This window comes from Glarea lozoyensis, assembly GCF_000409485.1.
Source record: "Glarea lozoyensis ATCC 20868 chromosome Unknown GLAREA3, whole genome shotgun sequence".
NCBI classification, from domain to species: Eukaryota; Fungi; Ascomycota; class Leotiomycetes; order Helotiales; family Helotiaceae; genus Glarea; species Glarea lozoyensis.
This window is the reverse complement of record NW_007360998.1, coordinates 334354-346775: the sequence shown is the minus strand read 5'-3', so window position 1 is coordinate 346775 and position 12422 is coordinate 334354. Positions and strand designations below refer to the sequence as shown.

The 12422-nt window shown below is 49.1% G+C and overlaps 4 protein-coding genes across 4 annotated transcripts in view; 2 read left to right on the top strand and 2 right to left on the bottom strand.

Moving 5' to 3' along the window:
- Positions 1–249: 249 nt before the first annotated feature.
- On the bottom strand, positions 250–2417 carry GLAREA_00115 (uncharacterized protein; the record flags this gene model as incomplete). The annotated part of the gene is made up of 2 exons (XM_008084875.1): positions 250–2161; positions 2212–2417. The coding sequence occupies 2 exons, from the start codon at positions 2415–2417 to the stop codon at positions 250–252; spliced, it is 2118 nt and encodes a 705-aa protein (XP_008083066.1).
- A 2130-nt stretch (positions 2418–4547) lies between these two features.
- On the top strand, positions 4548–7832 carry GLAREA_00114 (Protein kinase-like (PK-like); the record flags this gene model as incomplete). The annotated part of the gene is made up of 3 exons (XM_008084874.1): positions 4548–5072; positions 5126–5762; positions 5809–7832. 3 exons carry the CDS (start codon positions 4548–4550, stop codon positions 7830–7832), a joined length of 3186 nt encoding a protein of 1061 aa, XP_008083065.1.
- Positions 7833–8578: 746 nt separating this feature from the next.
- On the top strand, positions 8579–9834 carry GLAREA_00113 (uncharacterized protein; the record flags this gene model as incomplete). The annotated part of the gene is made up of 3 exons (XM_008084873.1): positions 8579–8590; positions 8659–8843; positions 8889–9834. The coding sequence occupies 3 exons, from the start codon at positions 8579–8581 to the stop codon at positions 9832–9834; spliced, it is 1143 nt and encodes a 380-aa protein (XP_008083064.1).
- A 561-nt stretch (positions 9835–10395) lies between these two features.
- The window catches only part of GLAREA_00112 (SH3-domain-containing protein), a gene marked incomplete at both ends in the record, with an annotated part of 4606 nt that continues 2579 nt past the window's right edge, over positions 10396–12422 (bottom strand). The window contains 2 exons of the mRNA XM_008084872.1: positions 10396–10565; positions 10616–12365. Of these exons, the coding sequence (XP_008083063.1) occupies positions 10396–10565; positions 10616–12365 (1920 nt within the window). The remainder of the gene's footprint in view (positions 10566–10615; positions 12366–12422) is intronic.

The following is a 12422-nucleotide window of genomic DNA, read 5'->3' as shown; positions in this document are numbered from 1 at the left end:
TTGGTGGCTTCAAGATCTTCTTGTCCAATAAAAGACCAGAATCTTGATATAAGTTCCATGGTAGTGGTTCTCGACATGGGAAGGCCAACTGCCTTTGAGGGTTGGCGTTCGTCAGAAGAGGTTATCTCTCTCAAAAGTGGGATATATACATCCGTCACATGACATGGGGATCTGACCAAGAATGGCTGCGATCCTTTGGCGGAGGTGCTGACTATTGAATAGGCAGAAGAGTAAGATGCTTCCATATTTTCAATCGTCGTCGTCGCTATCGTCACCAAAAATAGCTTTGAAAACAGCTTCCCCTGCCCGCTGTCCTTCGAGTGCCTCGTTTTTCTCTGTATCAATGACAATTTCCTCCTTTTTGATAACAGGCTCAGGAGCCTGTATGTTGGCGGAAGCGAAGTTTTGGTTGCGAATACCCTGCATCATCATTTCATCAATTGCTGTTTTGGAAACAAGGTCTGGAGCCATATTCCGCGGCATGTCTCCCTCAGCGTGCTCGGTGGATCCGGGTTGAACATGCGATGGAGGTTGAACATTGAACCGCTTGCATAATAATCTTGTCGGATACCAGTCTTTTGAGCTTCTGGTCATGGGTCCATACATGCCTAACTTTGCAGCTTGTTCCGCAGGATCTTCTGGTTTTGGCTCTGGTTTACTAAGTAAAGCTGGCCCAGCCGATAATTCGGAAGCATCCGATGCTACCTTGGGTGCAGAGGTGGAGGAAGTAAAGCGTGTAGCCATCATACCCGACATAGGTTTGAATATTTGAGCGCAATTAGCGAATTCTTGGAGCTCTTTCAGCCAGTCATTTTTCGAAAACCCGCCACTACGCTCCAAGGGAGAAGACCGAATGCCCGCTTGGTTCTCAAGGTAGTTCCGATATCGACTCCTCTTCGCCTCATCCTCCCCGTAAGGCATAAAACCACTTGCACCTCGGCTTAGAGCAGCTTCAGCAGTAGCTCTATCGACTCTGGGTACCTGTGCTAACAATTCTTTGTGTCGCTCTTCTTCCGTCATATTGTAACCTTTAGGTATTTCACCGAGTGCTAGCGGAAGATTGCTTTTGCCTGACGCAGAGGCTAGCTTCTCTCTGGCAGCTGGACTGAGAAAGTCAAAAACAGATTTTCCGGGTAATGCAGCTTCTCCCAGAATTGCAGCTCGAGCTTTTGGATCAAGACTAGATAGTTTTGCAGCATCCGCCGTGGAGATAAAGTTGGTGCTTTCCGAGCCTGGCTTTGCTTGCTTTGAAGATTTCCACCCTTCTGGAATTTCGAGGGGCGCATATTTCCCATCAGACAGTGTTAATTCGGAGAATTCATCGATGCTACTCAAGATGAACCCATCTAAAGGCAAGCGGCCGTCGCGACATTTCCGAAAACCCTTAGATGCTTTTTCAAGAGCTGCCTTTTTGGAAATAAAGACTGGTTTCGATTTTAGTGAAGGGTTCGCTGATCCATTGACAAATTTCTTTTTTTTCTTGTCTCCTCCTATCACTTTATTATATGATATCCGTGGCCCAATCTCATAAGGATCTTCATCATCTGAGCCAGTATCATTCAAGATTCCTATACCGATGCCACCACGTGCGGCTTTCTTCTTCGTTTGTTTTTTCGTAGCAACAAGTGCAGTGCGATCACCTGCTTCCTCTTCGTCCTCCGACTTATGGGCAGCTATAGAGTTGCCGTTACCCGAGAGCCTTGCTTCCCCTTCATAGCCAAGTCCCTTGTGGTCGTTTTTCTTGGTGAAACTGATCATGTTTGTGTTTTCTGGTGCGAAGAGATGAGTGGCATCTGGATCATCTCCAACTTGTTCGTTGCCACCAAGACGAGCACTCCTTCGAACTTTTGGACCGATTCCTTGACCCTCTTTCCAACCCATCTTCTTCAACAACTTGACACCAATAGTTTCTCCTTCCACTCTGAAGAGATCTATTAACGCTCCTCGTCTTGCAGCATCCTCCTCTGTACTTCCAAGGCCTGAGAAGCCTTCGGCTGTTTGGACTCGCTGCGCATCTTCGGCATCCGCTCTATCCTCATCATCCATAAAATCCTCCGGTCGCTGTTGCGGAGCCTTTTCCGCATCCTTCTTTCGATTCGTGCGAGATGAGACGAAAGTCGATGGCGTCCATCCTTCTTTTGAACCTACTGTATTGAAGTATCTAAATTTGTTAGCATTGTTCTATGGTAATTGGAGCACGAAAAATAGTACCCAGCGCTAAATCCTCCAGTAAAAGCTCCATGAAGACGTTTCAACCCCCTTTCATCTCTCACTTCCTGCTTCCACACAGGCACGTATGATCCATCATCTCGTACTTCTGGATCGAATGGTGGCAGAGGAGTGCCGTATGTCACGAAGGGTGATTGCTGTGCTTGAAGGTCAGATTCGTAGGTTGCGCGTGACCGCTTGCCAGACATGATATATACATATGGAGAGAATTAGCAATTAGAGAGGAATATGCTAGAGGAGAAGCAATTACGGCGGCACGGCATGAAAGGCTGTGATGACTTTTGAATGTCATTCAGCCTTGTGGACCATGTTTCTGCCCGAACTATTGGTTGGGCTCTCGGTTGGCGCTTATTATCAGGGTGCATCGGTTAATAGCCGCAACATCCCTTCTCTTACCGTTTTCGGCTCCACCAAACCTTTCTTTGCATCCGGGAACGTATGACAAGAAGTATTATGCGAACATTTCATGTTATGTGTTACAATGCAGCGCTCAAGTTATCTCTCATGGTTGGCATTGAAGACAAGGCTAGGATTTCGTTCAATATAATTGAATTCCTAGCATCGGGAATTCTTGCTCTGCACACATCACAACAGCGCTCGCAAAATGCATCAGACGAACCCGAAGTATGCCGGATGGATGGAATATGCATGTAGCCGGAGCATGTTTGCTTTTTCGACAGCTCTTAATCTCCCTTCTTTGGAGCTCGCCAACCGTCCAATACTAGCATGGCAAGGGCTTCTGCGGCTGTCCAGTGAAGCTTCTGTGTCATTGGTAGCGTTGCTGGATACTGGACTCTGGAGACATGCATCTGATGCAGCTCAAGGGAGTGAGCTAGCCAGTAGTGACCATGGCGTTCAACCCTATCCTAACAAGCGGTACATCTCTTGAATATTCATATATATAATGTATTATTGATCGCTCAGAGTCAAATCGCTATTGCGCTAATGCATTTCGTACTGTCTTAGCAGCATCATGGTCCAAGCACCATGTTCCTGAGCGAGCTTGTTCCGCTATCAATCACCACAGCTGCTAAACTGCACCAGACCATCTGCACATGCTAGTCTTGAGCTGGTTCAACGGTTTCTTAGCTGAGTGGTCTGGAACTAGCAAAAAGTGAAAAGACCTGTTTTACTTCGTCCCCCCCTGAATAAACCGCAGTGGAGAATCTGTGCTTTGCAGTCGACTTTGCCTTTTACGGTATTAATAAGACGGATTCTTAACATACTATTCGCTACAACGTCCTTGTTTACCGTAACTTCTAGAAGACCCACTGCGGTTTATTCAGGGGGGGCACGAAGTATATATTAGACGACGGTTTATGGATTCTCATTGGTATAAGGAGGGGTAGCTTGGATGATCCAAAGCAATGTCGTCTGGACTCAAAGGATACGCAGCGTGACGACAACCATCCTTGAGAATGTTATAGTGAAGCATAAAATGGATTTTGAAGTAAGATATGGTCAGCATAGGTCAGAATTGATTTTGTCTCTTATAATATCTCGATTTTATTACCTGCCTTCGTAGACCACCTATTACCCTCGTCCCAAAACGTCATCCTGACTGCAGTCACGTCGCATCACATAAGTGGCTATCGATACCGCTGATCGCTATTACGGGATAAGAGGAAGAGATGAATGATTGGCAAGCTGAAGGCCAGAATGATTAGATAAATAAGACAAGACGCTTACTCACATTGAAGAAGGGAACCAAGAGAGCCCGAAAGTTGAGACTTGATGCTTTCTTTTTCCTCCCCATAAATGTGTTGCGTTGCTTGCGGAACGGCTGCTTTCTAGACTCCCAGCTGTTTGCTACCGCCTCCAGCTCCCCACAGCCACCAGCACCAGCTCAAGTCGTCTGCTGCCCAACCTTCCAGCCCAGCGATTTTGAAAAGGTTGCTTCCGCACTCCACCGTCGTCCTCCTCCACCCATATTTCCCTCACCACCGCGCAGCGCAATCCTAATCGCAACAACCCAATCCTTTGCTCCTCCGTGGTATGACTGTCGCGGCGCATAGCTACAGCTGTCGAGCATTTCTCCATCACTCACTCCACCTCGACCACCCTTCGCCGCTCGCGACCGTTTCACCATCGCTGTGACGTAGAAGCACAGCACAGTACAGCACGCACCGCACCAGCGAGACCCGCGAAAACCCCCAGACCAAGCTCCACGCTGCAAAAGTCGCCAGGGGTCTCGGGCCTTCACCACCAAAAAGGGACTCCCAGATCCCGCCAACCCGCCAACAGGCTCACCTCCCACACCCGGCTGATTGCTGCTACTGCACCAAGAGCAGACAGCCAGAACCGAAACGGCTTTGAGAATGGCAACAACAACATCCGTCTCCAACTCGACTCTCGACCGCCACAATTCGCGACGATCACAACCACAGTCCACGCCCACCAGAACGCAGTCATCACGATCGAAGACCGCCGTCCCGCCCAGCCCCCAGCGCGCGCAGTCGAGCCACCATCGAACTTCATCGCGCCACGGAGCTGGACCAGAACGACCGCCGCATGCTGATTACGAACACGCACGACGACGCAGCTCCAGCAGAGACCAACCCTCGCAGTCGCAAGGAGAGTCTAGCAGCAGAGGCGCGTCGAGTCATCATCACCATCGACATCATAGCCATAGCCGCCATTCGAGAGACATGTCGACCGCCGCTGCAAATGGAGGGGGGCCGGCGCCTGTGGTGACCCCCCAGGAGTCCAGGCATACAGGAAGATCATCCAAATCACGAACGACCATACCCGCTCAGACAGGCAATTGGGTTCTGGGAAAGACAATTGGTGCTGGAAGTATGGGGAAGGTCAAGCTGGCCCGGAGACCAGAAGGTGGTGAACAGGTCAGAATCAAGCTCTGTTTGTGTCCAAGGTAATTACTAACAACGTTGCCTAGGTTGCTGTGAAAATTGTTCCGCGAGGATCTACTGCGGAAGAAAACCATAATCAAAGTCGAGCTGATAGAGAGCGTGCCGATCACTCGAAAGAGGTGCGAACAGCACGGGAAGCCGCCATAGTGACCTTGTTAGACCACCCATATATATGCGCGATGCGAGATGTCGTACGGACCACCTACCACTGGTACATGCTCTTTGAATACGTCAATGGAGGGCAAATGCTTGACTATATTATCTCTCACGGACGATTAAAGGAGAAGCAAGCGAGGAAGTTCAGCAGACAGATCGCCAGTGCTCTGGATTACTGTCACAGGAATAGCATTGTTCACCGTGACCTCAAAATCGAAAATATTCTAATCAGCAAGACTGGGGATATCAAGATCATTGATTTCGGGCTGAGCAATTTGTTCGCTCCAAGAAGTCATCTCAAGACCTTTTGCGGCAGTCTCTATTTTGCAGCGCCCGAATTATTGCAAGCAAAAGCTTACACTGGCCCAGAAGTAGATGTATGGAGTTTTGGAATTGTTCTCTATGTTCTAGTCTGCGGAAAGGTTCCTTTTGATGATCAGAGCATGCCAGCGTTGCATGCCAAAATCAAGAAAGGTTTGGTGGATTATCCTAATTGGTTATCTGTTGGTAAGTTCCACTTAACTATAAGAGGCTACTGTGCTAACAAGATTAGAATGTAAGAATCTCATCTCTCGAATGCTCGTAACCGATCCGAAGCAGCGTGCCAGCCTCCAGGAGATAATGAATCACCCATGGATGATTAAAGGATTTGGCGCGCCACCAGAGAACTACCTACCAACCAGAGACCCAATTCAAATGCCTCTAGACCCTGCTGTTATACAAGCCATGACAGGTTTCGACTTTGGCCCTCCCGAGCTTATCGAAGCTCAGTTAACTGAGGTTATTGAGTCACCAGAGTACCAGAGAGCTATCAAGCTGGCTGCTCAAGAACGAGAGATGCAGGGACCACCAAGAGAAAATGAGAAGAAGAGAGGGTTTGGATTTGATTTCTATAAGAGGAGAGGTTCGACCACGAGCCGTGATACTCTCACTGCACCAAGTTCGGAGGGCTTGGCTCTTGGAAACGATCCAGTCAACGCCTACCACCCTCTCATATCGGTGTATTATCTTGTCAGAGAGAAGCAGGATCGCGATCGACTTGCTGCGAATCCTGGAGCAACGAGCATGCCTCGTGTACCGGGAGAAGCCCCACTTCAGGTGCCAGAATTGTCGGCACCCAAGGCTGCGTATACGAATTCTGCAGCATACGAAATGCCCGGTGAAAAAGCAACAGGAGGGCGGTCAAGACCACGTGCACGTACCCATGGGGAAGACGAGGTCACAGAGGGTATGAAGAATTTGAGGGTAGCTGGGACGTCGAGCGGACAGAATTCTCCTGCCATTATCGAACCTAATCCTGAACCCACCCATCACCGAAAAGAGAGCACTGCAGCAGGAATACTACGAAGATTCAGCACCCGGAGGCGTAAGGAGACGTCTGAAAAGAATTTTGATAGAAGTCACCCACCCCAAGTTCATGTACAACAGCCACACGAGCAAAGCACATTGCGCAAGAGCTTCAGCGTCCGACGGACCCGCGAGCGTGATAATGAGGGCCCACCCTCTTCAATCCTACGTTCTGGAAGCAGCCAACCGCAACATAGCGACCTTCTCTCGCCTCCCAGGTCGGCAGATAACAATGCACGTAATGCGAAGGGATTAGGAAGATCAACGAGTGTGAATTCCGCAGAGTTTCGGAAAAAGGAGAGTAGAAGGGGTGCCTCAGAAGGGGTCCCTCCACCACCCAGAGTTACATACAAGGAGCCACCGCCTACGAGTGGATCAGATCATTCGACAACCAACGAAAAGCCTGATGACAAGACTTTACGCGATGGAGAGCCTAAGTCGGCTGGCCACTTGAATCCGAAATCTGCCACGATGAGAGCAAAATCACTTGGCCATGCACGTCGGGAAAGCATTCAGGCTCGGCGTGCTCGCCGTGAAGAGGCCCGGGAAGCAAATGTTCCTGAGGAGACAGATATGGACGCTGGGGATGCTAGTGGATTGTCAACTGAGCGAGTGGATTCGGCCGAAAATGCCAAGCCGGTCTTCCTCAAAGGGCTATTCAGTGTTTCGACAACTTCAACAAAACCGCTAAGTTTCATTCGATCCGACATAATAAGAGTTCTTAGACAGCTGAATGTGGAATTCAATGAGATTCGTGGAGGTTTCAGTTGCAGGCACATGCCTTCAATTGACCTGAAGAAAGTTGTGGATATACCTCCTAGCAGTCATGGAAATCAAACACCTGGCCATCGTCGTCGGATAAGTTTTGGTGGGTTTATGAGTGGAAACAATAACAGCAATAGTATCGACAGAGAGCGCGAGGACTTTAGAGAATCTCCAAACACTCCAAGGACGCCCGCCAGACACCGCAACGATACCAGTTACACAAATTCGGATGCATCTGATGAGAGTGTTGGGCGTAACAATCATGGCTCTTCCGCTCGAGCAGTTGGAGAAACAAGCACGCACGTACAAAGCGAACTTGGTGGCAGCATGATTCTGGAATTCGAAATTTTTATCGTCAAAGTACCATTACTCACGCTTCACGGCATCCAATTCAAACGACTTGCTGGTGGAACTTGGCAATACAAGAACATGGCTGATCAAATCCTCCGAGAGCTCAGACTTTGAAAGAACATACACACTTTGTCAAGATTGGCGACGACATAATCTTCGATAACATAATAAAACAACATCCAACTTCGAGTGCTCAAGTCACAAAAAGCAAAGCAAAGATTACATATAACATGATGCAACAATACAACTTTACTTTTTTCCTAACCACTTTTAGACGAATCTCCTTGTTTGTCTCTTCTATTGAGTTGGGAAGCGAGCGATTTGAATGGTTCTATTTTCATTGAATTGAAAGGATCTGAGTTGGCGAGTAAGGAAGCAAGGCATCGGGACAGACCTGTTTTTGTAGGGGACGCGTACACCCATATTTTTTACTTTTGTGGAGGGGATACGATGCATGGATGAGATCTTTGGGCGAGGGAGCTGGGAATCGCCTCTTTTTGTGTTTGCAATGTGGTGTGGTAATTGGGATGGTGGTTGATATGTAGGATGTTTGGAGGGGAAGGGATGATGGGGAGGGTATTTGCATTGCGGAGGTATTCTTAATGGGGCTTTGGTGAGAGAGAGGAAATGGTGGAAAAGCGGAAAGAGATTTGTGTGGTTCGTATGTTGATGGACTTGAGTGGAATAGAAAATAAGGATTTTTGATTGATGTGTCGTCTCGTGGTGACCTTTGAACGAGGCGCAAAGTAAATTGCTTGTGATCGCGACGTCATTCACGAAGTGCTTCCACGCCAAAGCTACCCTCAACACCACCAGATTAAGTAGATTCCACGCTCGATGCCGACTGCGGCAACGCAGCAATGGTAGTCAAAGTAAGTAAATCATATTATGATATAACTATCTATTCAATTGCATATCTGCTAACCTCCACCCCGAGCAGGATCTCGTCCTAACGCCATTTCGCGTCGCAACCTCCAAACCCGCGCAAAAGACCTACATCAACCTCATCCTCTTCCTCTCCACCTCCCTCACCCTCCTCGGTCTCTCAACCCTCGCATACGTCCTCTTCTACTACCTCTACGTCCCCCAAATTGGAATAGAACGCCCCATCCACCTGCAATATGGGTAAGCACCCTCCTCCCTTCTCAATCCTCATCCTAACCCCCATAGCGACGGACCACACCCACACGCCCTCATCCCGCTCACCTCCCTCGTCCCCTCCCAACCCTACACCATCCACCTAACCCTCACGCTCCCGCGCTCGCCGCCAAACCTCACCCTCGGACCCTTTATGCTCGCTCTCACCCTCCTCTCGAGCTCCTACAAACCGATCGTTGTGCCGACGCCGACAATACACGTTCACCCCCTCCCGACATTAAGTCTGTACCTCACATCCATCCAAGAACCCGATATCATCCACACCGTCCGTCGACCGGCCCTCATCCCCTATACCTCGCGTCTCGTCTCCCTTTCGACGCGCATCCTAGGCCTACCTCTATACATCCTCGGTCTGCGCACTGAAACCTCGACGCTCGAAGTCGAGCTGGCCGAGAACTTAGTCTTCAACCGTAAAGATGGCGTGCCGGCTTACGCGATGCTAGAAGTACAGGCGGGACAAACTCTACAAGTCTACGACGCGACAATGTATGTTAGGGCGCGGTTTGGGGGCTTGAGGTGGTGGATGTGGAATCACCGCATCCTGAGCGCATTCGTAGGAATATTTACCTTTTGGGCATGTAGTAACATCGTCATGGTATTCTCCTGGACGATATTACGCGTGCTCTTCCCATCCCAAGAATCATCTACATCGCTCACGCGCTCGGAAAACGAGGTTAAAAACGAGCCTGGGACGGACGAAGAACCAGATCTCTCGGACACCCCGCGCACATTCCCTACGTATGGACGACAGGCGCCGTTGCGGTATGAGCCTGTTGTGAAGAAAGAGGAAGCGGAGGAGGATGTGTTAGCCGAAACGGAGATCGCGCCGTTGGGGGAGGCGGATGATGAGGATGACGAGGATGGCGCGTTTGGCGATTCGGGGTTGGGGACGAGTTATAGTGAGGGTGGAGGGGGAAGGAGGGGGGGTGTTAGGAGGAGGAGGGAGAAGGGGGGTTGAGGGTGTGTAATAGGGGGGTTAATGGTTAATAATGTAGTAATGTTGAAATAGTAATGAAAATACCTCCAAAGTATGTTTAATGTTATTACGCTACTGAGATGTGAGCAAATGGAATTTCAAGCCGGACTTGTCACTAAGATTTAACCATCAAATTCGCTAGATATTATGAGGGTGGGTAGGTATGATTAAAATGAATCGTAGTGGAATATACCTCCAAACCCATCTAGCGTCAAGCCCTAACATCTATATATAAGAACTTACAATTCACATCATAACCCAATCTCAATTTCACAATCAAACAAAAATGAAAGTCAAACTCACAATAAACTCAAATTATCACACATATCAAAATTCCCAACTCCCGTCCAAACCACAATCATAATATATACAAATTTGCCCATTCCATACCATCCCTAACATACCAACAAGATTTATCAATCTCAAACAAAATCCCACACGCTTCAGATTTCATATACCAATTTCGCAAGATAGCTACAGCACAATCCAGACCTCCTTATGAACAACGCCCAAGATCCTTCGCTTCAAAATTATGCATTAGATTCAGCAATTCTGAAGATAATTGCTAGGCACGAGACCCGGTCTCCCATTCTTGCCCGCCACTTCGGCCTCCCACCACCCATCATCCTGCAATCTGAGGACCGCGAGGATGTCGCCTTTGGCAAAGCTGAGTTCCTCGGGGATGGCGGCTTGATACATGTACATCGCTCGAGCTGACGATATGTTAGTATTGGAACTGGGAAGTTGGAATGGGATAACTTACCGAAATGAAGAATTGGACGACCTTCTCTATTATATTGTCGCACATCCGCAACACTCTTGCTTCGCTGTCGAGAAACCTGACTATTAGAGCCTTGTCCACCGTAATAGCTCATAGTCCTAGAAGAGCCAGCTCGACTACCTCCTCTGCCTTGGGAACCATACCCGTCACTTGGCGCCGGGGCAAGTTGCACCGCCATATCGGACGCTACGTGACTACTATGTGGTCTCTCCTGCTCCCGAAATGGTGCTGGAGATACAGCGCGAGCGATTTCGTTTGGCGAGTTTTGGCGATAATAACCATTTTGTTCACTTCCACGTTTGACCGGAGATGCTGATTGAGACTGAGTTCGTGACCGTTGACTGCCTCCATAGGGATTTGGTGAAGCTGACCGGTATGCTTGCCGAGAATCCACTTGCATATTAGGACGAGGCGAAACACTGCGCGGAGGGGCAGGCGATGTTGCCCGTGGCATGTCGCTACCTCTTGTACCTGGTCGAGATTGTGAACCATGTTGAGATCCAGGTCTTGCTTGTGGTGCGCTAAACATGTTACGAGTTTGGTCCTCATACTTTTGTCGTGTTTGCTGCATAGCTTTGGAAGTGAAAGCTGGCTGCGGAAGTCCTAGGCGGGAAACAGGTTGATCGTAGGATGGCGGTGGGGTGCTGCGCATACCCCCCATCTGACTGCCACTTGCCATCTGCGTTCCACCTGGTCGAGCATTTGGTGTTGAACCTGGTGCTGGCGTTGCTATACCGTGGTAGTTGTCTGCTGAGACACGACTAGAAGACGCTTTAGTGACACCCTTCAGTTCGGCTAGGGCTTGAGCAATAGGATCCAGTTCCTCTGCTTGAGTAGCATTCTGTGCACCCTTATTCTTGCCCGGCTGCTGTACATCAAAAACATTGTTTCCAATATTCAATTGGAAATTGGCACGAGGGTCCACCGGCTCTGGGCTGACACTTGGTCCGTCACTGATCATCCTACTTTGAGTTCCTTGTCCATACTGTGATCTTCGCGAGGCAGAAGCTGGGGCAGTGTTATTGCTTCGGTTCGCTGACCATGTATTCCGGTTTGATGTCGCCACGGGTGCTGCTCCGTAGTCCTTTTCCTTGTTGCTCTTTCGTCTAAATGGGCTATGACCTTGAAAGAATCCGCTCTTTTTCTTCAAAATTTGCTTATCCGCCGGGGGGCCGACCTGTTTGATAGGCGAAGTCTTTCCACTTTGGGGGTCCTGGCTCGAAAATGATGTTGGATTAGAGTATTCACTTTGTGAATCTCGACTGGAAGGTCTCACGGGACTATGGGCGGAACTCAAATCTGAAGGAGGGCCTGTTCGACATAGCATTGTCATGCCGTCCATAGGGTATGGATCGTGAGGGACGGCAGCCAACGGACCGTGTTGGGATTGATCAAATGGCCGTCTTGAAGATTGCTGTTGATAATCAAGTTGAGGCTGCTGTCTTGTTCTATCTGGAATTTGCTTCTGTGGCGTCGAGGCATCGTGAACCGAAGGAGGTTGATACTCAAGCTGCGTTTGTCTGGATCGTTCTGTCGCTGCCTTCTGCGGTGTTATCGTGGCCTCGCGGCTTTGGGGAGTCCCTGTGTCGTGGCCTAAGTCTCGGACTAAGTTCGATTCGGGATCATGATGAGATTCGTATGTAGATGGTTGTGGTGACGAGCTTCTGTAAGCTGGGTTGATTGTTCGCTGGAATTGGGCCACGGAATAATTATCGTCCTCGGAAGATTCCGACTGTGTATCGCTAACATCGCCACGGCAGAAGTTGATATACTTAGGTGGATCTGGAAT